Source organism: Lissotriton helveticus, chromosome 1_1 (assembly GCF_964261635.1).
Source record: "Lissotriton helveticus chromosome 1_1, aLisHel1.1, whole genome shotgun sequence".
Taxonomy (NCBI): domain Eukaryota; kingdom Metazoa; phylum Chordata; class Amphibia; order Caudata; family Salamandridae; genus Lissotriton; species Lissotriton helveticus.
This window is the reverse complement of record NC_136057.1, coordinates 1259645473-1259672310: the sequence shown is the minus strand read 5'-3', so window position 1 is coordinate 1259672310 and position 26838 is coordinate 1259645473. Positions and strand designations below refer to the sequence as shown.

General features: G+C 41.7%; 1 protein-coding gene across 1 annotated transcript in view; it reads right to left on the bottom strand.

Annotated features, from left to right (window-relative positions):
• LOC144763794 (laminin subunit beta-4-like) overlaps positions 1–26838 on the bottom strand; it is a 144117-nt gene that overhangs the window by 6789 nt on the left and 110490 nt on the right. Inside the window, exons 9-11 of the mRNA XM_078649743.1 lie at positions 23109–23247; positions 18282–18458; positions 10232–10385 (exon numbers count right to left, since the gene is read on the bottom strand). Coding sequence (XP_078505869.1) covers positions 10232–10385; positions 18282–18458; positions 23109–23247 — 470 coding nt within the window. The remainder of the gene's footprint in view (positions 1–10231; positions 10386–18281; positions 18459–23108; positions 23248–26838) is intronic.

Here is a 26838-nt window from a genome sequence, read left to right as displayed (position 1 = left end):
AGGAGTACCAGCCCAATCAGAAGCCTGCCCCCTTGCTGAAGTCCATAAAATCATCTATTAGTTTCTCAACTGAAGAATGGGGTTTCAAGTTTCTGCAGGGCATTAATCTTCTGTGAAGAAAAGGGGAGCCTGAGAGCGACACAAGGATCTGGCAGGGAGAGGCAGAAAGCAGTGCATCTGGTGCCAAACACTGAGGCTGTTCCATGGCTCTAGAATATGTCCTTAATTTGAAAGTGGCATGAGAGTGGTTGAGACATAAAGTTGGTGAAGATTAGTGATTCGAGTAGGTGGTTGGAAGTATAATGGCAGACAACCTTAGATGGGAAGAGGGAGTCAACACCATTGATATACTTAAAAAGAAAATCCTGGTATACAATGAGCCATCTTGCCTGGCGCCTCAAGTGGGAAGTGGCCTGGGAAATTGAATAAGGTATTGGTATCGGGGTGTTCTGGAGGCTCTGAATAAAGTAGAGGGCGAGGCAGAGTCGGATACTGTTGCAATGTTCAAGTTTGCAAGTACGAGGGCATTTAAGAAGATTTTGATTCTCCTGGCACTGGCCTTGCTGCCTCTGAACTCAAGGCAATGAATGCAGTAATAGGAACCGAATGTAAATATGGCTATATGGCTCCTGTTCATTTTTTGTATTTTTTTCACACCTTGCCATTTCCCTAGCCCCTCAGGAGCAAATGCGAGATCATTCAGTGGCTAGGAGTCGGACATTGGATCAGTCCTTTAATGTCATAATTCCTAAGGGTGTGTGATGGCGCTTCTTCTGTCCCTGGAATGTTGGTGGGTTGATGCCCATGGTTGCACAGGAATGGTGGTGAAGTGATGCCCATGGTTGTGCCAGCATTAGGGGCAGATGTAGCATCCGATTTGCCAAGGTTTGTTAGCCTAAGGTTGTGGTTGATGTGGACTCAGAAACGTTGGACACTGGCACAAAGTTGATTGGAGGATATATACATCCTCTAGGGTCTGCTGCATTCAAAGGAGCCAAACTGAAAGGCTTCTTCTTCCAATTTCTGGTTTCTATGCTCTGGAAAAAGCATTCTCAACACATGGATAACCTCCATTATTTCCATCAACAGTTGACTTTAAGCCAGTCGTCTGAGTTATGCCACTTCGAAAGCACTGGCAAAGCCGATAGGTCTTGCTTATGCAAGAGCAATTTGCTTTGCCAATTTATTTTAGTTATGCTGTACACCGGCGTGACTGCTGTTCACCATGGCTAAATGTAAGTAACGTACAGGAGAGTGGCGTGGAGTGTCGTGGAGTGGAGTATGATGGAGTGTTGTAGAGTGGAGTGTTGTAGTGGAGTGTCGTAGAGTGTAGTGCCGTAGAATAGAGTGGCGTAGAACAGAGTGGCATAGAGTAGAATGGCATACGATGGAGTAGAGAGGAGTAGAGTGGAGTGGAGTGGAGTAGAGTAGAGTAGAGTGGAGTTGAGTGTAGTGGTGTAGTGTGGAGTGGAGTAGAATGGAGAGGTGTAGAGTGGAGTGGTATAGAGTGGAGTAGATGAGTGTAATGTAGAGTGGAGTGGTGCATACAGTGGAGTAGAGTGTCGTAGAGTGGAGTGGCATAGGGCGTTGTAGAGTAAAGTGGTGTAGAGTGTACTAGTGGAGTAGTTTGTTGTGGAGTAGAGTGGAGTGGCATAGAGTGGAGTGGCGTAAAGTAGAGTGGAGTAAAGTGGCATGGAATGGGGTAGAGCGAGATGCGTATATTGGAGTAAGGTGTTGTACAGTGGAGAGGCACAGATTGAAGTAGAGTGTATTAGAATGGAGGGGAATAGAGTGGAGAGGCATAAAGTTTAGGGGCATAGAGTGGAGTAAAGTATTGTAGAGTGTCATACAGTGGTGTGGAGTGTTGTAGAGTGGAGTGTCATAGAGTGGTGTAGAGTGGAGTGGCATAGAGTGGAATAGCATAGAGTGTAGTAGAGTGTCATAAAGTGGAGTGGAGAGGAATGGCATAGAGTGGAGTGGCGTAAAGTGGAGTGGCATAGAGTAGAGTAGAGAGGAGTGGTGTGAAGTGGTTTAAAGAGGCGAACAGTAGAGTGGCGTAGACTGCCCTACAATGGCATAGAGTGGAGAGGCATAGAGTGGAGAGGCATAGAGTGGAGTTTAGTGGAGTGGTGTGAAGTGGTTTAAAGAGGCGTACAGTAGAGTGGCGTAGACTGCCCTACAATGGCATAGAGTGGAGAGGCATAGAGTGCAGTAGAGTGTCATAGTGTTACGTGGCGAACAGTGGAATAGAGTAGAGTAGAGTAGTGTAAAGTGGAGATGCGTGGAGGGGCATAGAGTGGAGTGGCAAAGAGTGGTGTAGAATGAGGTGGGGTTGAGTAGAGTGGTAAAGAGTGGAGTGGCATGGAGTGTTGTAGAGTTGAAGGGCGGAGAGTGCCACAAAGTAAAGTCGATTTTAACAGACTGGAGTGACATAGAGTGGCATATGCATCGTATGGTAGTGCACTGCCATTACAGACAACACAATTTCAATTGAAATTACCATTACATTTGCACAGACATACAGTGTTATTGATAAAAGTATACAGCACACAAAACAATGTGTAGAATGGCGTTACCTAATATATTGATTTGTTTTGATTGTATTAAAAATATTTGTTTCTGGCACACTTCAGATTTACAGACATTTAAATTTTCTTGTGTGCTAGAAAAAAGCCTTTCTTTCACACCATCAGATTGTTTGATAAATACTCTCACTTAGAAGTCAGAGAAAGAAAGGTAAACACCACACTCCCTCAGAAGACAGAGCCTGACCTTTGTCTTTGAATGCACAATAAATGGGACAAGATAAGAACTACATTTTTAGACCTATTAACAGAAAGTGAGCATGCGTGGAAGAATACAGTAAACTGGCTATGCTCCATAGGCGGGACTAACTCAAGCAAGACAGCCTAAAACAAATTAAGCAAGCAAACAAAAAGCCAGCAACTGTGAGTTACAAAACACAAAGTCAACGGTAAGCAATGGGCGAAATGCATTCCCAGGGAAGCTTTCAGAATGTCCCTAATAAGTCTTAAGGAAACCAGATAGCACAATAAAGTTACATCCAGCAGCATGTGGCCTAGAAACTGAACTTAAAAGGTAATTTGACCTTTTAGCATGGCACAATGTATAAAGTTTGGTCTCTGTTTCATTTACGTATTGAACAGAGTGCATCATTATTATTATTATTATTATTATTATTCTTATTATTATTATTATTATTATTATTATTATTATTATTATTATTATTATTATCAATATTATTATTATTATTATTATTATCCTTAATATTAATACTAATACTGATAATGAAAACAATAATAATAATACTGATAATTATAATAATAACAATAGTATCAATAATGATAGATGTTTATCAGACTTTTGGTCCACATAAACATTCACCATATATATAAAAAGAATATCACTAAAATGAATTGTAATAAACATCTTTAACATTCTTACTACTTACAAAAATGCAATTCATAAGTAACTGCTTTCGCATGAAAAAATAGAGCCCAAGTGGTGCATGTTGTAACAATGCATGTTGTTACTTCCATGAGGTGGGTACGTGACCAGACTCAAAGTGGAATTGTTATTGAGGATTGTTGTTGCTTCCTAATAGTCATAAACAAAAGGAATCCACTAAGTGGAGTACGGTTGTTACCACAATGGTGGGGAGCAACCAGTGTTGTTTAAATACCCCTCACACACCAACAGGCCCCTTGGTGTCATGCTTCATCATCGGGGTCTTCGCAAACCTCTACGGGATGCGGCGTGCTACGACTCACGGCTACGTAGGAGCACTATCTGTGAACTATGTGTTGGTGTGTGTGGGTAAATAATGTGAGTGGTGAGGTGAAGGTGAAAAAATTAAAAGATACCTGGCATGTAAGTACTGAAAAAAATTTTAATTAGTCTTCGGCTGGTATCGTTAAAAGAGTGCTAGAGTGGTTGCTGTCTACTGATTAGGGTAGAACAATCATGTTAGTGCGTCGACATGTTTCGGAGTTTAAGGAACTCCTTCTTCAGGACGAGGATATGCACTACTTATCCCCACCTTACTCACACGTATGTAGATATAAAAGTGTGCTCTACAAAAAATAATTAGGTGAAAATGTACCTATCTGTTTTTAAAAGTAATGAGGTCCGTTGCGCCCAATTGGCGGATAAAGACACCTGTGAATACAAAAGGTCTAGTAAACCAAGATGTAATACACTTATTAAGCTAGTGCTGTGTAAATACACAGAAGGGTAACAAGGAACAAAAATGAAGGTCCAGGAACCCTAAAAAAGAAAAGAAAATGACGAACAACACAAATACTGGGACACACATTCATGATCTCTGGCGATGCCCTTAGAGGAGAAAATATGACACAGATGTATTGCTTACTTATAATAAAGGGTCAAATTGCCTCATGAGCCAAAGACGTTGTGAGGGGGTCCGTTCTGCCCGATATGGCAACCTGTGAGGTATTCAAGGGAATGAGTCAAAGCCTTATAAGTCCTCAAACATAATAAAGGTTTTCAAGCCATTCAATATTCCCATGCATCCAAACACACTCACGGTTACTTCCAGGGCTGTCTGGCTTCCTACCCCTCCACGCGGCTCCGTTGAATGGTGGACTTGGCCAAAGGTGAGCCTTTTTATAGTAATCCTTTCTCCCTAATTGCCCACTGATTGAAAACGGAACAAGACCATATCGGGGCCTAACCCTTCGTTTCCATTCCGCATCTGCGCTCACTGGGTAGGGCGTTCCCGTGAAGTGCGCATGTGCGGAAGGGCAGTGACAAACACCGGAGACTGCGCATCACGGTGGTGTCTCTGTAAGGCGCCGGCACCGTGTCTATCGTTAGCGCATGCGCGAAGGAGCTAATTCAACGCTTGCGCAAGACAGAGTGTCTTTGAAAGGATCTCTATCTTTGATATAAAAAAATAGGAGTATAGGAGCGGGCGCGCTAGGCGCGGGGAATGACAGTCAAATAGATTGATAAGGCTTGAAAAAGCATTTTTTAGGTAAAGTTGAAAGAAGGCTTTATCATAATTCTCCTCGTTACTGAGAAAACAGCGATTAGAATCCCATTTAGCAGCTAGGGCACTTATAACTGCATGGTGATTTCAAGTTGTTTTTAGGGCGGTTAATTGACAAGGATTGGCTAGAATTTCAGAAGGAACGTGGAAAAACGCTGGTTACCTCATAATTCCCATTTGAAAAAAGTTACAAAAATTATAGTAAATGGAATACAATGCAGCATCTGAGTGTTTTGACTACAATAAATCTGGGGGTTCCAGTTTCAACGTAGTTGGCTCCATGGAATGGAGTCGTTCAACCCTGTTACATCTGAGCCCAGACGGAACACCCATCTCTGTTCTTTTTCAAATAAGCCTCTTTCCGAAGGCATTTGTTCAATTACAGTCCAATGTATATCATTTACACAGTGCTGCGCCTCAAGGAAATGGGATGCCATTTTTGTTGTCTGTTTCTTGCATCTCACATTACTCTTGTGTTCGTTAATTCTGGTTTTCACAGCACGTGTCGTCATTCCCACATACTCCTTTCCACAAGGGCATGTGATGAGATACACCACATTGCGGCTATTGCAATTCGTGACAGCACGTTGTTCCCACTTTGTGCCGTTTTTGAATTCAAGACTCAGGCTTTTCTTAGTCAAGTGGCAATTATTGCAATTGCCACACGGGTGATGCCCATGTAGACCTTGCAGCCTTGTCTGTTTTGTTGCATTGGCTTGGGGTCTTGTATGAACCAAGATATCTTTCAGGTTCCTTCCTCTCCTGTGAGCAAAAATGGGTTTTTCCAGGTCGAGATTCCCACTTGTCAGGATACGCCAATGTTTATTCACGAGCTTGGAAACCTGGTTCGAGACAGGACTGTATGTCGTGACACAGACTGTTCTTTCTGTTTCTTCTTTTTGTGGGTTGTCTTCCAAAAGAGCTTCCCGGTTGTTATTGCGGGCTCTTTTCATAGCCTGGTTGATGATTTTATTTGGGTATTTCCTTTGTTGCAATTTTTTACTCAGATCCAGTGCTTGGATTTTGTACTTACCCACATCGCTACAGTTATGACGCAGGCGTAGGAACTGCCCATACGGTAAGTTTTCTCTTAGGTGACGTGGATGAAAACTGTCGAACCTAAGGAGGCAGTTCCTAGCAGTGGGTTTAAAGTGGGTCTCGGTTTTCAATTGGCCTGCTTCATGATAAATGTTTAGGTCTAGAAAAACCATTGATTCTTTGGACATTTGGTGGGTGAACTTCAGGAAGTCGTTCTGGCTGTTAATCCATTGCATGAAATCCATGACAGACTGGTTATTTCCTTCCCATATGACCAAGACGTCATCAATATAACGTCTCCAGGAGAGGATCTTGCTCCTGAACGGATTGTCTTGGTGAAGGATTTTGGTGGTCTCCAAATGGTGTACATAGAGACCTGCCAGGCTAGGAGCAAATGTGCTCCCCATGCTGGTCCCATGGCGTTGCAAGTAAAGGGTTCCTTCGTATTCAAAGAAGTTCTTAGTGAGGGCCATCGAGATGCATTCCATCACTACACCCCGTGGGGTATGGTAATTCCACTGTCTGCTGTATAATACTTCCTCAATGATGTGAAGAGTTTCATCGTGTGGAAGACTGGTACACCTAGCCTGGCAGGTCTCTATGTACACCATTTGGAGACCACCAAAATCCTTCCTCCTGGAGACGTTATATTGATGACGTCTTGGTCATATGGGAAGGAAATAACCAGTCTGTCATGGATTTCATGCAATGGATTAACAGCCAGAACGACTTCCTGAAGTTCACCCACCAAATGTCCAAAGAATCAATTGTTTTTCTAGACCTAAACATTTATCATGACGCAGGCCAATTGAAAACCGAGACCCACTTTAAACCCACAGCTAGGAACTGCCTCCTTAGGTTCGACAGTTTTCATCCACGTCACCTAAGAGAAAACTTACCATATGGGCAGTTCCTACGCCTGCGTCGTAACTGTAGCGATGTGGGTAAGTACAAAATCCAAGCACTGGATCTGAGTAAAAAATTGCAACAAAGGAAATACCCAAATAAAATCATCAACCAGGCTATGAAAAGAGCCCGCAATAACAACCGGGAAGCTCTTTTGGAAGACAACCCACAAAAAGAAGAAACAGAAAGAACAGTCTGTGTCACGACATACAGTCCTGTCTCGAACCAGGTTTCCAAGCTCGTGAATAAACATTGGCGTATCCTGACAAGTGGGAATCTCGACCTGGAAAAACCCATTTTTGCTCACAGGAGAGGAAGGAACCTGAAAGATATCTTGGTTCATACAAGACCCCAAGCCAATGCAACAAAACAGACAAGGCTGCAAGGTCTACATGGGCATCACCCGTGTGGCAATTGCAATAATTGCCACTTGACTAAGAAAAGCCTGAGTCTTGAATTCAAAAACGGCACAAAGTGGGAACAACGTGCTGTCACGAATTGCAATAGCCGCAATGTGGTGTATCTCATCACATGCCCTTGTGGAAAGGAGTATGTGGGAATGACGACACGTGCTGTGAAAACCAGAATTAACGAACACAAGAGTAATGTGAGATGCAAGAAACAGACAACAAAAATGGCATCCCATTTCCTTGAGGCGCAGCACTGTGTAAATGATATACATTGGACTGTAATTGAACAAATGCCTTCGGAAAGAGGCTTATTTGAAAAAGAACAGAGATGGGTGTTCCATCTGGGCTCAGATGTAACAGGGTTGAACGACTCCATTCCATGGAGCCAACTACGTTGAAACTGGAACCCCCAGATTTTTTGTAGTCAAAACACTCAGATGCTGCATTGTATTCCATTTACTATAATTTTTGTAACTTTTTTCAAATGGGAATTATGAGGTAACCAGCGTTTTTCCACGTTCCTTCTGAAATTCTAGCCAATCCTTGTCAATTAACCGCCCTAAAAACAACTTGAAATCACCATGCAGTTATAAGTGCCCTAGCTGCTAAATGGGATTCTAATCGCTGTTTTCTCAGTAACGAGGAGAATTATGATAAAGCCTTCTTTCAACTTTACCTAAAAAATGCTTTTTCAAGCCTTATCAATCTATTTGACTGTCATTCCCCGCGCCTAGCGCGCCCGCTCCTATACTCCTATTTTTTTATATCAAAGATAGAGATCCTTTCAAAGACGCGCAAGCGTTGAATTAGCTCCTTCGCGCATGCGCTAACGATAGACACGGTGCCGGCGCCTTACAGAGACACCACCGTGATGCGCAGTCTCCGGTGTTTGTCACTGCCCTTCCGCACATGCGCACTTCACGGGAACGCCCTACCCAGTGAGCGCAGATGCGGAATGGAAACGAATGGTTAGGCCCCGATATGGTCTTGTTCCGTTTTCAATCAGTGGGCAATTAGGGAGAAAGGATTACTATAAAAAGGCTCACCTTTGGCCAAGTCCACCATTCAACGGAGCCGCGTGGAGGGGTAGGAAGCCAGACAGCCCTGGAAGTAACCGTCAATCAATCAATCAGGTCATTTGTAAAGCGCACTACTCACCCGTAGGGTCTCAAGGCGCTGGGAGGGGGGGGTGCCGCTACTGCTCGAACAGCCAAGTCTTGAGCTTCTTCCTGAAGGAGAGGTGGTCTTGGGTCAGGCGCAGAGTGTGTTTGGATGCATGGGAATATTGAATGGCGTGAAAACCTTTATTATGTTTGAGGACTTATAAGGCTTTGACTCATTCCCTTGAATACCTCACAGGTTGCCATATCGGGCAGAACGGACCCCCTCACAACGTCTTTGGCTCATGAGGCAATTTGACCCTTTATTATAAGTAAGCAATACATCTGTGTCATATTTTCTCCTCTAAGGGCATCGCCAGAGATCATGAATGTGTGTCCCAGTATTTGTGTTGTTCGTCATTTTCTTTTCTTTTTTAGGGTTCCTGGACCTTCATTTTTATTCCTTGTTACCCTTCTGTGTATTTACACAGCACTAGATTAATAAGTGTATTACATCTTGGTTTACTAGACCTTTTGTATTCACAGGTATCTTTATCCGCCAATTGGGCGCAACGGACCTCATTACTTTTAAAAACAGATAGGTACATTTTCACCTAATTATTTTTTGTAGAGCACACTTTTATATCTACATACGTGTGAGTAAGGTGGGGATAAGTAGTGCATATCCTCGTCCTGAAGAAGGAGTTCCTTAAACTCCGAAACATGTCGACGCACTAACATGGTTGTTCTACCCTAATCAGTAGACAGCAACCACTCTAGCACTCTTTTAACGATACCAGCCGAAGACTAATTAAAAAAAATTTCAGTACTTACGTGCCAGGTATCTTTTAATTTTTTCACCTTCACCTCACCACTCACATTATTTACCCACACACACCAACACATAGTTCACAGATAGTGCTCCTACGTAGCCGTGAGTCGTAGCACGCCGCATCCCGTAGAGGTTTGCGAAGACCCCGATGATGAAGCATGACACCAAGGAGCCTGTTGGTGTGTGAGGGGTATTTAAACAACACTGGTTGCTCCCCACCATTGTGGTAACAACCGTACTCCACTTAGTGGATTCCTTTTGCTTATGACTATTGCCAGGGGAGACAGAATCCACTATTCCCTCTCCCTCCCCCTCTTTGTTTATTATTGCTTCCTAATAGTCTCCATCAATTTAAGGCACTCAGGCCCAGAGTCACCAACATGACGTAATGCAGTGCAGCAACCAAAGTTTTTGCCTTAAAGGGAGAGAGAATTATATGGCACATTTTTTCTCTCCCCAAGCTCTGGTGCACTTTTGACTGCCATATGCCAACGCACACACCATTGCACCGTAGTGCAAAGGTGTGTGCGTTCTCTAAATCATAGGTTTTGCAGTTGAGAGGAAGCCTTCTAGTACAAGATTATCCTTTAAGATTTTTCCCACTTTGTGTGTTGTACAATGCAGCACACATGCAAAATTGGAAATATAAGAAGAAATTAAAAAATAATTCTCAGATGTCTAAGGTTTTGGCCCATGTACTACCCATTGAACGCCCCCTTGATATAAAGTAGCTCAAAATAGCTCATAGCACAAATTTGTGTTACTTTAAAGTACTTTCCAATGCAAATCCTGGTTTGGGATGGAAACTAAATCCCCAGATCATTACTTTGCACAGTGTCTGCATCATTTTTGTGAAGCAAACCCGGCACACAGTATTAGTAAATCTAGGTCAAACTATAATACAGTTGCTTACCTTCAATTCGTTGCAATTTTCCGTCAACTTCTTTAGCCACATTCTCTGCTTCTTCCTTTATCCTTTTTATTCGCTGAAGAATTTCATCTGGAATTTCCCGATTTTTCAGTTTTTCTAGCAGAAGTTCATATTTTTCCTTCACAGGACCCATAGCCTAAAACACAACATTTCACAGAGGTGAGCACAATATTTATGAAAAATAAAAATGTACCTCCGATTTCAAGACTTTACACTTTTTTAAAAGGAGTTACTGGTATACAAGCCATGAAAAATGGTTCATCAAGGATCTTAATAACTGGCAAAAAAACTAATATCAGAGAGACCCCTTTCCTAGAGGTACTGACCCCAGAAGGGTGTTATAGATACCAACAAACGTCAGAGGGACCAACCGCTGGGTATGGATGCAAGACCCGACTTTTGATCATGTTGATGTCCAAAAGATCACAACCTAAGCAGCCTGTCCTCCACACCAGCAACCATAGGGATAGGGTGTATTTTAGAAAAAAACCCTATTGACGTATTAGAGTTTTTCTATCGCCTACCCAATCCGTCCCTCCATTGTCTTAGTGAATTCACCAGACAGCGTATCTCTTGCTTGATCGGTCAAAAGCAGGCTGACGGCACTGCTCCCAAAAATTTAAGGGCCATGAGTACTTTTAATTTGACAACTCTGCTCAGTGAAACAGTTTTGCATGTATCACTACATCAAACTTCCGAATTGACTTCCCCATCCCAATTTTAGAGCCACTTCATAATAAAGGCATTATCTGTCCATGGTCTGTGGTGCTGCTTTTTGTTCATGTATGAGTCATAAACCTTCTCTGAGATTTTTCCAAAATACCTGAGTAGACATGTCCACTATGAGCTGTGCGTTTCAGCACTTTTAATTCCTCAATTGTATTTTTAGGTCTGGTGTTAGTCAAGACCTTTTGAATAATACATATAATATACTTACCTAAATTGGCCTACAACCAGCCCCCTTCATTCACTGGTTTGTTGTTGTGTCATTTACATTCTTTCACCTATTGCAGCATACAGCATGTGGCAGAGAGTCAGCCCGCTTCAGCCATTGGCTAACTTCACTGTGAGGGATGACATTGTGATCTTCCCAGTACACAATCTGAGTCAGAGTTTTCGGTGGGGGCACCCGCACTTATTTTTGGGGACCAGCACTTATTTGTCCGCATCATTTATTTAACCGAGTGCAAGAGAGGGAAATTATACAGATCGGAAAGACGGAGGAAGAGTAAGATGTCACAAAAGGAAAAAGCAGGGGCCTTCATGAGTGAGATAAAAGGAGAGGGAGTGTCTGCCAGTGGATTAAAGAGGTATGAGGTGGTTTTGAAACTACCAGCCTTTGTATTTGGCACGCCAACATTTTATTGCACAGGCATTAGCACAGTTTCTTTGACAAAATAAGGAATGGCTCTTTTATAAGGAGTACATCTACATACAAAGTACTTCCTTTCAGTGTCAAGGACTGCTAAGGCAATGTCTGCTCTGAAGACCAAAATGATTTTTGGTTTTAGCCATGTCTTCATTTTTTAGCCATTTTTAGGTTCCACGTCCTTCTCCAGAGTATTAAAATGTTGATGCGCTTAATTGTGTGTTACAGGTCACGCTGTGTGACCTTACATGACTGCCATCTTTATTGGGCTGTTCTTACAGTGAGTTCACATCGTAGTCACTTTGCCTCAGTGAGAATACAGGATTCAGTTTACTTTGAAGTTTAATTCGAGTATGGCATGATGCACATTATGAACATAATATAAGCTTAATATTTCATCGCTTCATTGGGTATCGTGTGTATTATCAATTATATTTGTTACTTTGGATTGCATGGTGACTTTTATTTTTTTTGTTTGTTGGGCAATTATATTGTGTTTCACTACTGGGTTTTTCTGGTCTTCTTGTGATTTTTTTCTCTGTTACTTCATTTGCTCTTTATTTTCTTTGGATATCATTTAAGTGGTGAGGAAAGGAAAGCAAATTATTCTGGTGGTTTCACCGGCGAAGTTGGGACTTGGAATCCACTGCAGTCATGGCTTTGCAAAGCTTTTCTATTTAACCACTTCAACTTTTTGGCCAGCAGGCAGTGAACCATGTATGAGATAGCCTGAATTGAAACAGTATTTTCTGAATTATTTGGAGACTGTGGAGGATGGTACAGAGTTGTCGAATGAACAGAAGAAAATATCTTTTATGCAAACAGTTGGACCAACAGGATTGAAAACGTATATTAATGTGACCAAGGAAGCAGGTGATGCTAATGTTAGTGTTTTGGAAAAGGTTCTTAAAGATTTTTCATCTAAAGTGTGTTTCGCAATAACCAGATATAATATTTTTAAGTATAAAAAGGAGGATGGGTAGACAGTTGATGAGTATGTTGCTGCATTGAGGAAATTGTCAATACATTGTCATTTTTGTAATCTCCTGGATTAATTAATCAGGGATTAGGTGGTTATACATTCCACTGGTTTTGCTGTACAGTAAAGGCTATGGATCAATGGTGATTCAGAACTAAAGGACACATCGTCTATTGTGAGAAAGATGGAATTATTGGGCAAGTCTGCTAGGGTGGTGTTGGAAGAATCTAAGAAATCGAATTCGAGCCTATGGTTGTGGCAAAAATGAAAGGTAAAGAGAGAGTAGGGCAGTAAAGAACACTAAAATCAATAACAATAAAAGAGAAATCATCAAAGGTGAATAAAGGTGGTACCGATGTGATACCAAAACGTATTTGGCATGTAGTAAGAGTTGTCTTGGTATTAAACAGAAATGTTCAAATTGTGGTTCTGTTGTACATTTAGCTAAAGTGTGTAAGAAATGAAAGTTCAGAGTCAGAGGGCGTATGTAATGAAATGAGACAAAAGTCAATGTTGGACAAATTTGTACTTTTGTGTGTGAGAAAAAGTAAGGTGGACATCAAGTCTGTTACAAAAGGTGTTTATGAAGTACTGAATGTGTCTAGCAATGGGGACATTTGTAGAAAACTCATTTTTAAAAGGAGTTTTGGAGGTGTTCGACTGGATGTGTATACTTATTCAGGATCACCTTACACCATAATTAATGAAGCAGTTTGGAGGCCAAATCTTTGCAGTAAAAATTTGTACCTATCTATCCAAATGGAGTCTTTCACCTGAAGTTCATGGGGAAGAAAACATTGATTTGTTTCAATTCAGAACATTAATCTTCAGATTTAAGAACAGGACATGTGTTGGAAAGTTGTATGTAGCAAATAAGGATCTTCAGTTTCATGCTGGCATGATCAGGGGGAGTTACATTTTATATTAGATCATAACAATGTAGAGCAAGCTTTCATCTTGGATGAAGGGGAAGCATTTTTAAAAAATGTATTAAATACATTTCCTGGTGTGTTTTCTGGTGAAGTGGGAAATTGGCGGGATTTGAAAAACAAATAGTTTTGCAAGATGACGCTATTGCCAAAATTCAAAAGACGTGCTATGTTCTAAAGAGTTATTGAAGTTGGTGAAATCAGATATTATTGAGCCGGTGGAAGCTTCTGATTGGGTTTCTCCAGTAGTTGTAGCACACAAGGCAAATGTCAAAAGTAATCTATGCATTGAGGTACGCCATTTATATAATAATATTTCTAATGACCAATGTACATTACCAATAATATTGGACATTTTGAGTTCAGTTAAAGGGGCTAGGTAAATTGATTTTTCCTCTTCATGTCACCAATTCCCCTTCAAAGAAGAAAGCAGAACATTTAAGACATTCATCTTTTTTAATGGGTGTTCATAAATATGCCACTTGGATTGGCATCAGTTGCTGCAGTGTTTGAGCAGTTAGTTGATGTTTAAATTATTTGGACATAAAAAGGGCATTTTGTGTTTCCAGGATGACATCTTAGTTTTTGGTGATGATCTGAAAGAACACAACTTGAGACTTCAGAAAGGTCTTTGACTTCTCAGTGAACATGGTCTTACAGTTACATTCCAAATGACATATGCTCAAAAGCAGGTCACGTATTTGGGTCATGTTTTATGTGAGGAGGGTATTAAACTGAAACCGTCTTTGGTCGAAGCCATTAGGGAAGCTCCTGCAGCATCATGTAAAGATGATGTGAGGGCATTTTGGAGTGTGGCAAAATTTTATTCCAGATATGTATGCATCTTTGAAGACAAAACCCTTTCACATCAGACAACTGTTAACCCCTTGCGTGCTGCGCACAATGCCCCTCAGTCTGGGCGAATTAATGAGTGGGCGGGGTTTGGATGGCCCCCGGCCATCCTCCGTACATGCCCACCATGACTCACGCAAGGGGTTAAAGAACAAAGTTAAATTGAGTGGAGTAAATCATGTCAGGAAGATTTTGAGTGGTGTGTCAGCCTTAACTAGATTTGCTTGTATGGCCAATAGTTTCCGCACTACTGATGCAAGTGCAAAAGGATTAGACGCTGTTTTGACACAAGAAGGCAGGGTGGTAAGGAGTAACCATTGCATTAGTTTCACGCTCATTGTTTCCTTCAGAGTAGAAATATTCAGAGATTGAATGGGAGACTTTTGTGTGCGTGTGAGTGTTGGAGCATTTCTGTTCATTTTTGTAGGGTAAACCAGTGGTAGTACTTAGTGACCATAAATCTTTAGTTAGATTATTAATCAAAGATGGTATGATTAAGGCTCCTGCATACATTGCTAGGTTTTCTACAAGGTTACAGGACTTTATTTTCCACATGGAATATGTACCAGGGAAGGATAAAGTGGTGGCAGATTTTCTATCAAGAATGCCTTTGAACTTGAAGGAATTTAAAGATGTATGGGAGGAGTATAGAATTGTATTAGTCCAGGATGATGGATATTCTAGTCTGACTAAAGAGGTTAGGCAAAAGGAGTAGTGGTGTGGAGATATGTTGGGCATAGTAAAAAAAGTTTGCGCGCGAAGGCTGGCCAGGAAAAACAGTTTAATTGAGAATTTGAGGCCATTTTGGGAGGTGAAACCAAAATATTGGTTTTGGACGATTTTGTGGTCAGGGGTTAAAGGATTATTCCACCACACAGTTTAAGGAATAGTGTTGTTGGTCAAGCGCATGACGGGCATTTTGGTATTGTACATACCGACAGCTGTGTGAAGAAAAATGTGTGGTGGCCTGTTATGGATTTAAACTGCTCTTAGAATGAGTAAAAGAGCTCGTGCAGCCGAGCACTGTTCACTTGGTGTTAAACACCTAAACCTTTCAATCAAAACTTAACCACGATAGTTCAATTTACATTGTTCAGTTTATCTATCATTATCTGTTCATCATGACAATCAAAAAACTGAATTCATTTGTTATTGTCCTTACAGGTCATTCACAAATTTATACTCAAATTGATAATCGTCAATAATCATTTGACATTATACATTTATCAAAATTTTACAAATGCAACATCAATTCATCAAATTTCGTTTTCGTGATTACAGTGATCTGATATCGGCGTGCGGAACCTTCACACAGGAAACCGACGAACTTAAATTCCTAAAGAACGGCAGTTCTTTGAGCAGCACGAACAGTCTTTCAACACACTAAACCGTGGTGACTTGGATCTCAGAGCGACACATCACTTCATACAGATTGGCCCCTGAAGAAGGTACCTGGTTGGTACCGAAATGCATTGGGCACGCATTAAAAAAAGGGAAATTTGATGAATTGATGTTGCACTTGTAAAATTTTGATAAATGTATAATGTCAAATGATTATTGACGATTATCAATTTGAGTATAAATTTGTGAATGACCTGTAAGGACAATAACACATGAATTAAGTTTTTTGATTGTCATGATGAACAGATAATGATAGATAAACTGAACAATGTAAATTGAACTATCTTGGTTAAGTTTTGATTGAAAGGTTTAGGTGTTTAACACCAAGTGAACAGTGCGCGACTGCACAAGCTCTTTTACTCGTTCTAACAGCAGTTTAAGTTACCTAGGGTTGACAACCCTTACCAGCCGCTGCACCAAATTTATATATTTCAGATTATTGGCACAAATAATAGTAAAAGAGGAGTGCTCCCCAACACCCCAATACCTCAACTGTTATGGATTTAGCCATTGAAAGAGTTGTTGATATAGGTTGCTTAAAATGCAGAAATTCAGATACGAGTTTTAAGAATTGTAATCCTCCTATGGGTGATGGTTGTTTCCCTAGGAAACTGTGGGATACCAATGACATTGATACCATGGTGCCAATTGAGCCACAGCACAAGTACATTGTGGCTTACAATAGATATGTTTTCAAGGTGCCCTGCTGTTAAAATCAGGGATAGAGTAGACACTGAAGCAGTTTTAGAGTTTATTGATGGGGTGTTCACTGTCAAGGGTTTACCTATCAGGGTAAGTAGACACAAATGTGTTCAATTTGTTTCCAGTAAGGCCAGGGGTTATTTTGAGAGGATCGGACTCAAACATAGACCTGCTTCTCTTAGTGGAATTGGAAAGTTTGAAAGATTTAACTGTGTACTTAAGGATCAACTCGTTGGTCATGTCTTCAGAAAGTGATTGGGAGAATCAAGTGTCGAAAACTGGATGCATCAGATCACTTTAAAGAGGCTACTGGATTTTCACCCTTTTAATTGATATGGGGAAGAAAGGCAAGATCTAAAAGTAATTTGGGGTGTGTGGTTGAATCAAGTGTCAGTTCCCTTGGAGGAGATGAGGAACAATATTTAGAAAACTCATGAAAGTACCATTAAGCATTATGAGGGTAAGCATGGTACAGAGAGGGCTAGGATATGTGTAGGATAATGGGTCAGGATAAAAATACCATGTAAAGTTTGCAAGGGAGAAAGTCATTTTTCGGATCCCTGTAAAGTAATGGAAGTCTAAAATAATGCTGTTCGTGTAAGTGGCGGAAGAGTGTGAAAGTTGAAAAGCACTGCTTTTTGTTCAGAAAGTGGAGTGGAGAGTGGGGTTAATGAAATCAGGAAGAAGAGTTTAAATTTATTCAATGATGAGGAAGATGTGGCTGTTGATGTTGGGTGCAGAGACTTGCATGTTGGTAGAGGTAATGAATTTGGATGTCAGCTAAGGGAGGTGTCAAGTCCTGTGACTGATGTTGATGTTTGTGTGCATGTGTCACATAAAGAGGTGAGTGTGAGGGTAGATGCGAGGAAAATAATGAGAAGGAAACTGGTGATGGGGGCGTTCGAGTGAAAGTATAGTAAAATATAACATTCTGAGTAAGGAAACCACCTAATCGGTTACAGAATTTTGTGTGCGAATAGGATGCATAATATAATATCATTTAAAAAAAAAAAAAGTTTTTGCTGGGGAAGTGTTGTATATGTGCATTATTTTATGTACTTATGTTAGGTGTATATACATTAGGTTGTGAAAATGTATTAGGTTATGTTTTAGAGGTAATGTGCTGGTATCTCGTGCTGCATTCAGCGCAAGGAATCTTCTTGTTGAATACTCTATTGTATATTGTTATAGGAGTCAGTTGCTAGCATTAGAAGGAGAAGGAGCTGGTGGACGGTTGGGTCGCAATAAAGAGATAGACAACTTTCTTTTTAAAAGTTTAATGATTACACAACTGTCTCCCCTATGTGATAGGTATTGGCTTTTCAAATGATTTGATTAGAAAGTACATTTAAAAAAAGCTATATTATGCAGACAGTGCTGACTGTATCGTAGCACTTTTATCTTTACTTTCAGGCATGCTGCACAGCAGCACAGCTGCTGTACAACATGGCTAAAACACATTGAGAAAGCCAATATCTATTGCATAGGTGAGACCTTTTAGCTTTGTCAATGCTTGTTTTATATTGGCGCAGGCCCAACAGCTTCCCCCACAAAAAGGTTTTTTAAAATTCACGACAAAACAAAAAAAGTACTGGCAAAGGCAAAAGTCTGGCAACCAATGCCAAACTTATTGGCTGTGCCAATTCTTGTTAAAAAGGAGGCTGCAGTTGCAGAACTTCACAAGTGTTACAAGCCTAGCATATAGCCAAATCTTAAGGGGCAGCAGCACACCCTCTGTTCTATACTGAGAGGGATGGAGGGTTTGCAGACTCCACCTATCATCAAAAATAAAATACTTACTGTGCTAGCCTCGTTTGCACGGTCCAATGCAGACTTTGCTTTCTCTTTTACTTTTCCTGCTTGATTTCTGTTCATCACTGTCTTATTTTGCAATGCTGATATTTCCTCCTGAAGCTTTGAGTGTCTCTTAGAAAAATCATCCAGGTTATCTTCAATACCGTCTGCCTTTTTTTGTGCCTGCAAAAGAAATATGTACAAAGATTTTTCTATAGCAGAACAAGGACAAAAAAGCACCACATCAATTTCCAGATGACCGTGTAAGTTTTCAATATTTCCAAGCAATTTTGCAGTAACATTTACAACTACGACTAATGTAGAATTCTAATTAGTATTGACTATGCAGTGGAATATGGCATTGTGTACTACTGAGTAATGAAAATGAGTGGAATAACATTGGGGCATATTGCCAAGGCGGGCGATATGAGATTATCGCCGCTTTAGCGGACTTTTTTGGCCACTAAGCGGTGATAATTTTATCGCCTTATTAGCAAGCTGTCGCTAACAGCAGTTAGCGACAGCTTGTAGGCGATAGCGAGCGGTTTGGGGCCCGCTTTGCATGTCAGCGGTATTTATCGCTAATGACATGCAAAGTGGGCGTACCCAACCTGTTAGCGACTGAAAGCAGTCGCTAACATCGCTAACGCCTATTCTCAACGCAGGCGTAGCGATGGAAATATTCGAGCTAAGCGCCTGCTCAGACCAGTTCTTAGCATGTATATCCAATGGGAGGTGGATATTCAGGCTAAGTCCCTATTAGCAATAATGCCTGAATATCGCTATATTTCCAGCGATATTCACGCATTTCGCCACTATCGTCGGAAATGTTATCGCTTTAGAGATAAACGTTGCTAATAGCACGTTATCTCTGCGATACAATCCGGTGATGCGCGGCAATAAAAAAATGTCGCTAAGCTTATTTAGCGATAAATATCGCTTGTTGTTGATAATATGCCCCATTGTCCCTTACCAGTGCTTAATTGCGCAGAACAATTGCAAAATCAGCTGAACAAGGTGCAGATTACATGGCCCAGTCCCAGTTATCTTTGGGCTTCAAAATATAGCCAAAAGGCATACTTTTTTCAAAATATTAGCGGTTCTGCATAGCAGGTCCGATCAGTTTAGAAAATCAACCAATTGCTCCATCTGCCACAAAGAATTAAGGTGTTTCTTTTAGTGCAGAGCTTTTCCTGAAATTGCTCACATCTTTGATGAAAAGTCATTGGTATTCCTATATTCCTATCACCAGTTACCTCCTGAGGATTTGGGAAAACTTAATTGTTTTGCACTTTCTTGACTGAACAAATCTAATTTGTAATTTGGCCAAATAAGCGTTTTAGCAAAACTTCACTAAATTTATTACATTGCAGACCATAACTTATCAACGTAAGTGACAATAAATATCCGAAGATAATTTCATTTAATTTGCAGATCTTTTCTCCATCAAAACCAACTTTAACAGTTTATTTTCTCCTGTTTATGTATTTATTTGCCTGATGTTTTATACAGCATGGCCCACCCCATTGTCGACATCAAACCACACTGCATAAAAAAGTCAATATGTACAAGAATAGAAAACATATACACACAATGCCACTTATAAACCTGATCTTTATCACAATGTTGTATATCATCAAGTATACTGTAAGAAGAAAGAGAGCTATCATACTTGTTTTTTTACTATTAACCTTTACTGTGCCTTTAATTTACTATCTACTTTAGATTGTACTACTTTTGGTTAAGCTAAGACTATTTGGTCCTGACTGAGTCAAATAAAGCTAAAACTAGGAATTTCTGCTGAAGCAAGTCAAGTTAACTTACTAGGATAAGTGACTTATTCCTGGCCAAGTTGTGTTGGTTGTTAATATTTCTTTCAGAGTTCTTTCATCTCTCTTTTAAAGTAAGTGTGTTAAGGCCTTGTTCTCGGTACTAGAGAAGGATTGGCAGAGTGTTTTTATTTTCTAAATCTTTGTTTCTCTTTGAATTTCTGTCTTGGCCTACGTTTTTTTAATTTCTGTGCTAGGTATGTCAAAGAGTAATGGTGTAAGACTTCGTACATAATGCATGCATTTATTAGTATGTATCATCTATCCATCTGGAGCAAGGTTATTGATTTTAGCACAGGTAGGATATGGTCTGTCCTTTTATTATTTCAAATTAGTCTTGCCTCTGAGTTCATTCATTGCTGCATCAAAGGGTGTGAAGTAGTTTTAGAGAAGGCCAGTGAGTGGTGTAGCCCAGGCTAGATAGCACAGATGACTGGACTAGGGACAGAAGACCTTGATTAGGGATCAGGTACTTTAGGCTGTGTGAGGTATGTAGTTGACACCGAGGCCCATATTTATCATTTTTTCACTCTACGCAATGCATTAAGCCACCTTGCTGCATAAAAGGGAAAGAAAGTGCCATAATTAACAATATACGTCACATTCCTGTCCTTTTCTAGCACTATGCATTTTAGGCTGCCTAGCGCCAATGCAGGCACCCTTGCGTCAAGGTGCACGGGTGCCTGCATTGTAGGCAGGATTGCTTTTGTGCAGCAAAGGGACAACTTCCTGGACAAAACCAATCCTCAGAGGCATTTTCCTCTGTCCTTGCACCCCTTTGATCAATCTGACCCTGAGTGTTTGAGTTCATGTTGTTTAGGTTACCCTGACGCTTGTAATCTAGTACAAAACCCAATGATTTTGCTTTATTTACAATCGTAGGTTTATTTCTGAGTTGAGTTTGGTCTATGATCCGGATATGAGCCGAGCTGCTGTTGGTGTTTTGGATAGATAGTGGAACACTCTTATTTTGGATTAATTTTATGGAGTATTTTAAATGTCACATCTGAGACCTCTTAGGACTTGTTTAAATATTTCTGTGTCTTGTTCAGAGCTTATTTTCAAACGCAGCTGTATCATGAGCGCTTCTTTGTATATTGAAACCAAATTCTCTCAATTTCTCAAACAAATTTAAAGAAACAAAACCTACAATATCCACAAAACCCACAATGTCTCAGAGTTAAGGGCATATGGAGTAAGGTTACTGGGTGACAGCACACATCCAGTAAAATGTGTCAATTCGAACTTTAAAAATAGTGAGTAAATATTTTGTTTAGTGAATACGAATAAACTTCTAAGAGGCATAGTTCACCACGATGAGGCTATTCACGTATTTTCCATTTAACAATATCACAAAAAATGGCTGTATTTGTCCACAGTGCAAAATATCACATCATATGAGCGTGTTTGTTAAACATTTGCTTTCTGGAAATAGGGGGGTCATTAGGATGGCGGAAGGCCCGCCACCGCCAGCTGTGCTGTTGAGGGCCCTCCGCCATCTGATTGCCAATTTCCCCCCGCCACATTACGATGGTGGGGGGAATTGTTCTGCAAGCGTGGCGTGCACAAAGACTGCCCGCCACGCTTCTGCCACAGGCATCTACTAGGATTGTCTGGTGGAGCGGACAGGACCGGGGAAATGGTGGCGGTGCCTAGCAGGCACCGTCCGCCAGATTACAATGCTGGCATCAACTAGCCTTTCCATGGCAGTGAAACCGCCATGGAAAGGCTGACGGGAATTGGGTTTGGAGGCCTGTTGCGGTCCCCCCTTGACTTGGTGGGAGGTGTTGCTGCACTGGGGGGGGACCCATGGTACCCCCTGCATTTCCCTGCACTGCGTGGCAGGCACCGCATGGGTCCAGCCACTTAGTGCAGGGAAATGCACAGCATTACATTTTGACATTGAGTATGGTGCTGCAGCCAGCAGCACCGTCCGCAATGTTAACTAGTTGGGATGCACCTGCCATAATGGCGGGTGCATCGTAATTGCAGTGGTGGGACCACCGCATGACTGGCGCGTGGTCTCAACCACCGTAACGATGGCGGGTGGACTGATGTCATCGTAACACCTGTAGTGCATGTGTGCACCATTAAGGGCCCTTTGTCGCTGGAAGATCCTATACCTCGATGTTGAAATGACTGCTTCAACAGTCTCAACTTTACCCTCGTACAGAACTGCACATAATCAGGGACTACTGTCTGAAGTCATTCCAACCCACTACGTCCTCTTCACTGTGTTTCGAAGGGTCCCAGGCGCCCAGCTAGCTTGAACCTGGAGCCCATTTTGGTAGTACCTTCAGGAAACAAGCAAATAATTGAGATGAAGGAAACAGATTTGTGGGAAATTTATGAGTTTCAGAAGGCCACAGCAACTAAAAACACATTTGATGCACCCATCAGACACGAAATATAGCCCAGTGTGGCACAAGGCTCAATGCCTTTGGATTTTTTTCTCTGCCAATGAGCCTGGTGGGAACACACTGAAATTGTGGCGCCCAGGAGGTGGTGACGGTCTTGTGGAAAATGGCTCTTGGGACTCCTTTGAAGACCCCACACTGCTGGGCTTAAGGAAGGAGAGAGAGAGTCATGGTAAAGAAGGCAAACAACAGAAAGGAGAGGATGAACTGCTGGCACATGTCTGTGTGCTTTGCATTCCTCTGCACATGAGCTGTTACAGTTAACAAAAAGATACAACAATATGATATGTTTTGCTTTTGGGATTCATACTGTTGGTCTGCACCTGGCACACCAGGTTCAGGTGTAAACTGGCACAAAGTGGGCCACATTTAAAATACAATACTGGGAATGGTACACAACGATCTATTCTAATACAATAATAGAAGAGAGTTTAGCATTGTGCTCTTGACTACATATACTGCAAAGCAATTGCATATTCCCTGCTGAAACGTTTTGTAAAACAGGATGCAAAACCACACAATTATGTACAGTGATATGTCAAAGATGAAACCCACAAAGTCTGCTTAAAACATGTAAGGAAACAAACCTTTGATATTGAATTTGTAATTTCTTTTATTTCGTTATTAACACCTTCGAGTGCCTCTGAGGTTTTGGTTTGTACATCCTCTGCTTTTTTCAAGTTCTTTTTTATTTCGTCTACATTTGGCAAAGCGGCTGCTGCTTCTCTGAAAAAAAGAACATATCTCTGAACGAACCACTCTTTCACTGCTATAAATCAGCCAAATACAATTACATGATTTCACCAGCATTGGTGTTGGACATCGTGTTTTCTGTGTAGATTCTGACATGGTGTTTTCGGTGTGGATTCTATTTCTCGACTAAAAGCCTAATTTGCAGGTGTTTGACAGTGACTGAAATCGAATTTTGAAATTTGAGCGAATATCACACCAAAATATTAAAATGTTCTGACAGGTTACCGCCATTAAAATGCCGGTGGGAATGGAATGGACTACAGAAACTGTGTTGAAAACTTGCTGCATGCAAACAAGGGAGTAGCTTGGTCAATAATATTGAGGGGATGTGAACCCCCAATTACTCTGGTTAAAATACATTATACGAGAAGCAAGGCAGGAGGTGGGACTTGAGAAGCAGCAGGAAGGGAAAGGTGTTCGGATTGGGAGGGGTACCTATAACTCAAAATTTTGTAAAATAACCATTTTTTTAGACCTTTAATAGAGAGACAGTGTGCGTCAGTGTGTGTGTGTATGTGTTTGTCTGCATGTGTATGTAAAAATGCCAAGTGAAATCTGACAAACATCACACTATACCCCACTTAAAGCACCCGTATCCAACCATTTACTACAGAATACATTTATTACAGGGGTGTAGCAGTCCAAACACCCCCCTAAAGCTGCGCCCCAGCAAGCACAGTAGTACATGCTCTGAAGAGCCTCATTGGATTGGATCACTTGTGGCATCAGGAATGTGGTTGGTGAAACATAGTATTGTCACTCATCAAAATGATCAAGTTTTTGAATAACTTTCTGAGATTTGGATCTGTGGGATTTAAATCTAGCTAACTGGAGGACTCCAGGTTGGTGAAAATCTAGGACAGAGGACGGTCGTCTCAAACCACATGTGATACATTTGTAGCACGCAGACTGGTACTTGGTAGTGAACTCAGGAACACTGCAAAAGCAAGGGAGCTGAGAGCAAAAGGAGTTCAGAGTATCTCCTTTGCATCACATATAATTTACCACATGTCTCCAGACTATTCATATTATGTCACTTTAATGTATACATTCAATAAACTTGTTGTATCGTATCTCGTTCCCAGAAGGTGCCAGCCTGTGAATGGTACAATAGAGCGATGATGCAGTGCTTTGCAGTACGTGTCTATACTACACATGTACTGTGTGTATACGTGCCTATGAATGGTACAATACATGGGAGATGTAGTGCTCTGCACTGTGTGTGTATAATATGCATGTGCTGAGTGCAGGCGTGCCTGTGAATGGCGCCATGCATGGACAATTCTGGGTTCCATTTTCCTTTTGGGAGACCCAGGGCTAACTGGAGAAACATGAGGATGGTACTCCCCAATTTAAAAAGTAGGCATGTATCTGGCCAATTTCATTTGCCAAAGGCCAACATGTTTTGTCGCCAAACCATCCAGGCAACTTCGTCAGGGCTGGTTGATAGAAGGTATAGGGAGCGCACGAACGCGGAGAGGACTGACTATAGCAGTCTTCCTAGTGGAACGCAACCACTTGGCGCAGGGTCCGGTACTGAAGGTGGTTGTAGGTAAGCTGGATACAAGCAATCACCTGATTTGGTGTGAAAAGTATTGAGGTGAGGATTGGTGCCCCAACAGCCCTGACGAAGTTGCCTGGATGGTTTGGCGATGAGACATGTTGGCCTTTGGCGAATTAAATTGGCCAGATACATACCTGCTTTTTAAATTGGGGACGCTCACAACATTTAATAAATGTGGTGTTGTATGTGAGTGATTACTCATTTTTCATTCATTGAGAACTACGTTCTCTTTGCACGGTTGGGAACGTTTGAACACTGAGTGAATCACACAGCCTCCGTGTTGTCGGTCACACACTGCCTATGTTGTTTTTAACCTTCCACCTCTGTGGATTTGTAGCACACATCTTTTTCCTTTTCCTTTCTCTTTTTTGTTAAGGTTAAGAAAGCGACCGATGATGATAACGTGGGTACACTGGCGAGTACCATCCAGTAGCCCTGTATGTTTGCGCATGTGAGGTGCTTTCTAACCGTTCTCACATTTTTCACTTCTGTTTGATAAATTCGATATTCACATTGATGTGAGGATTCTTTATCACTGTGGTATTCATGTGTGATACGGTTATTGACAATTCTTCCTTTCTTTAAATTGGAGCAGCAAGGACTAATCAGTTCATGGATTGGTAAACGGAACTGTACTGGGAAGGTGTTCTCTAAAGGATATAGTAACCCCCAGAAGTCTCTGAAAACTGTGATTGACTGCTCTTGGAGATCAGACCTAGTTGTGTTTACAAGTCAGAGATTTGCACCAAAGCTGTATGCCTCCTCCAGGCAGATGTAAATGTCTTAATTCTGTCATACTTATCAAACTTTGCACATATGCTGCATTTTACAGCACACATATAAAGTGGGTAAAGTATTAATGCACATTTTGTTTACTGGAAGGTTCTCCTTACAATACAAATCTATGCTTGGCAGAACACCCTCACCCTTGCACTGCAGTGCAAGGGTGTTTGCATTGGCGCACGGCAGCCTAAAGTGGGCCAGCACATGGAGAGCGGAAAACAGTGCCATATATTAATAGCTAGCAGTTCTACTCTCTATAGGATAGGATAGGACTCTATTTATAAAGTGCACTTATACCAAATGCGCTTGTACTCAGCACAGCAACTATGGTTGCTGTGCTGTGTAGTCTGAAAAATGAATACATCTGACCCTTAGTGAGCTTGGATACACCCTGTACCCCCTGCCTCTGCGGACGGTCTGTGACTGCATCCACCCACCTGGACACCTTCATGGCCCCACTCAAGGGGTCTGGGTCCTCCTGCACAGACACAAAGGGCAGCAGCCTGCACCCCTCTGTGTCCCTGCCTGTGCTCTCTCCAGCTCTAACACCACCTTATGACTCATGTGCTGGAGAGTCTGTATTATTTTTCCTAGTCGGGTGCTCAGTGACGACATGCGCTGGTCACTTGCGTAACGGAACTTGAGGGGGCTCCCCCTGCAAGGTATGTGAAAGTGCCCCCCCAGACTCATTAACCCTTCCCTGCGCCGCAAATTCTGCCATGGCGCGGGGGGACTAGGGGGTGAGCGCAGTGCTGCGGTGCTCATGACGGAACCACACCGTCATGACTCACGGGTGGCATGTGCTCATGACGGCGGGGTTCCGTCATGATCCCGCTTGCTCATTAATTTGCCCGCACAGGCGGGGAATTAGTGCTGCGTGGGCGGAGCGGCAGCAGCATGACGGAACCACGCCGTCATGAGGACACGCAGCCCGTGACTCATGACGGCATGGTTCCATCATAAGCACGCAAGGGGTTAAGGAGCTCTACGGGCAGATTACTGTGCTGAGGGGGCCCCCTGGAACTTGCCCCCCACACCGCAGGGGCTGCGGTTTTCTTATCTGGTCATTGGCAGCCATAAATTGAAAACTAAAATGTAAAGTGAAACTATTGTTTCTTATTCAAAAGATTTTTACAGCTGCGGTTTCATGTGACTGCCTCCCATCACTGTTTCACAATGTGCCAGATGCACTGGGCTTGCCTTATCCACTGCAGTAG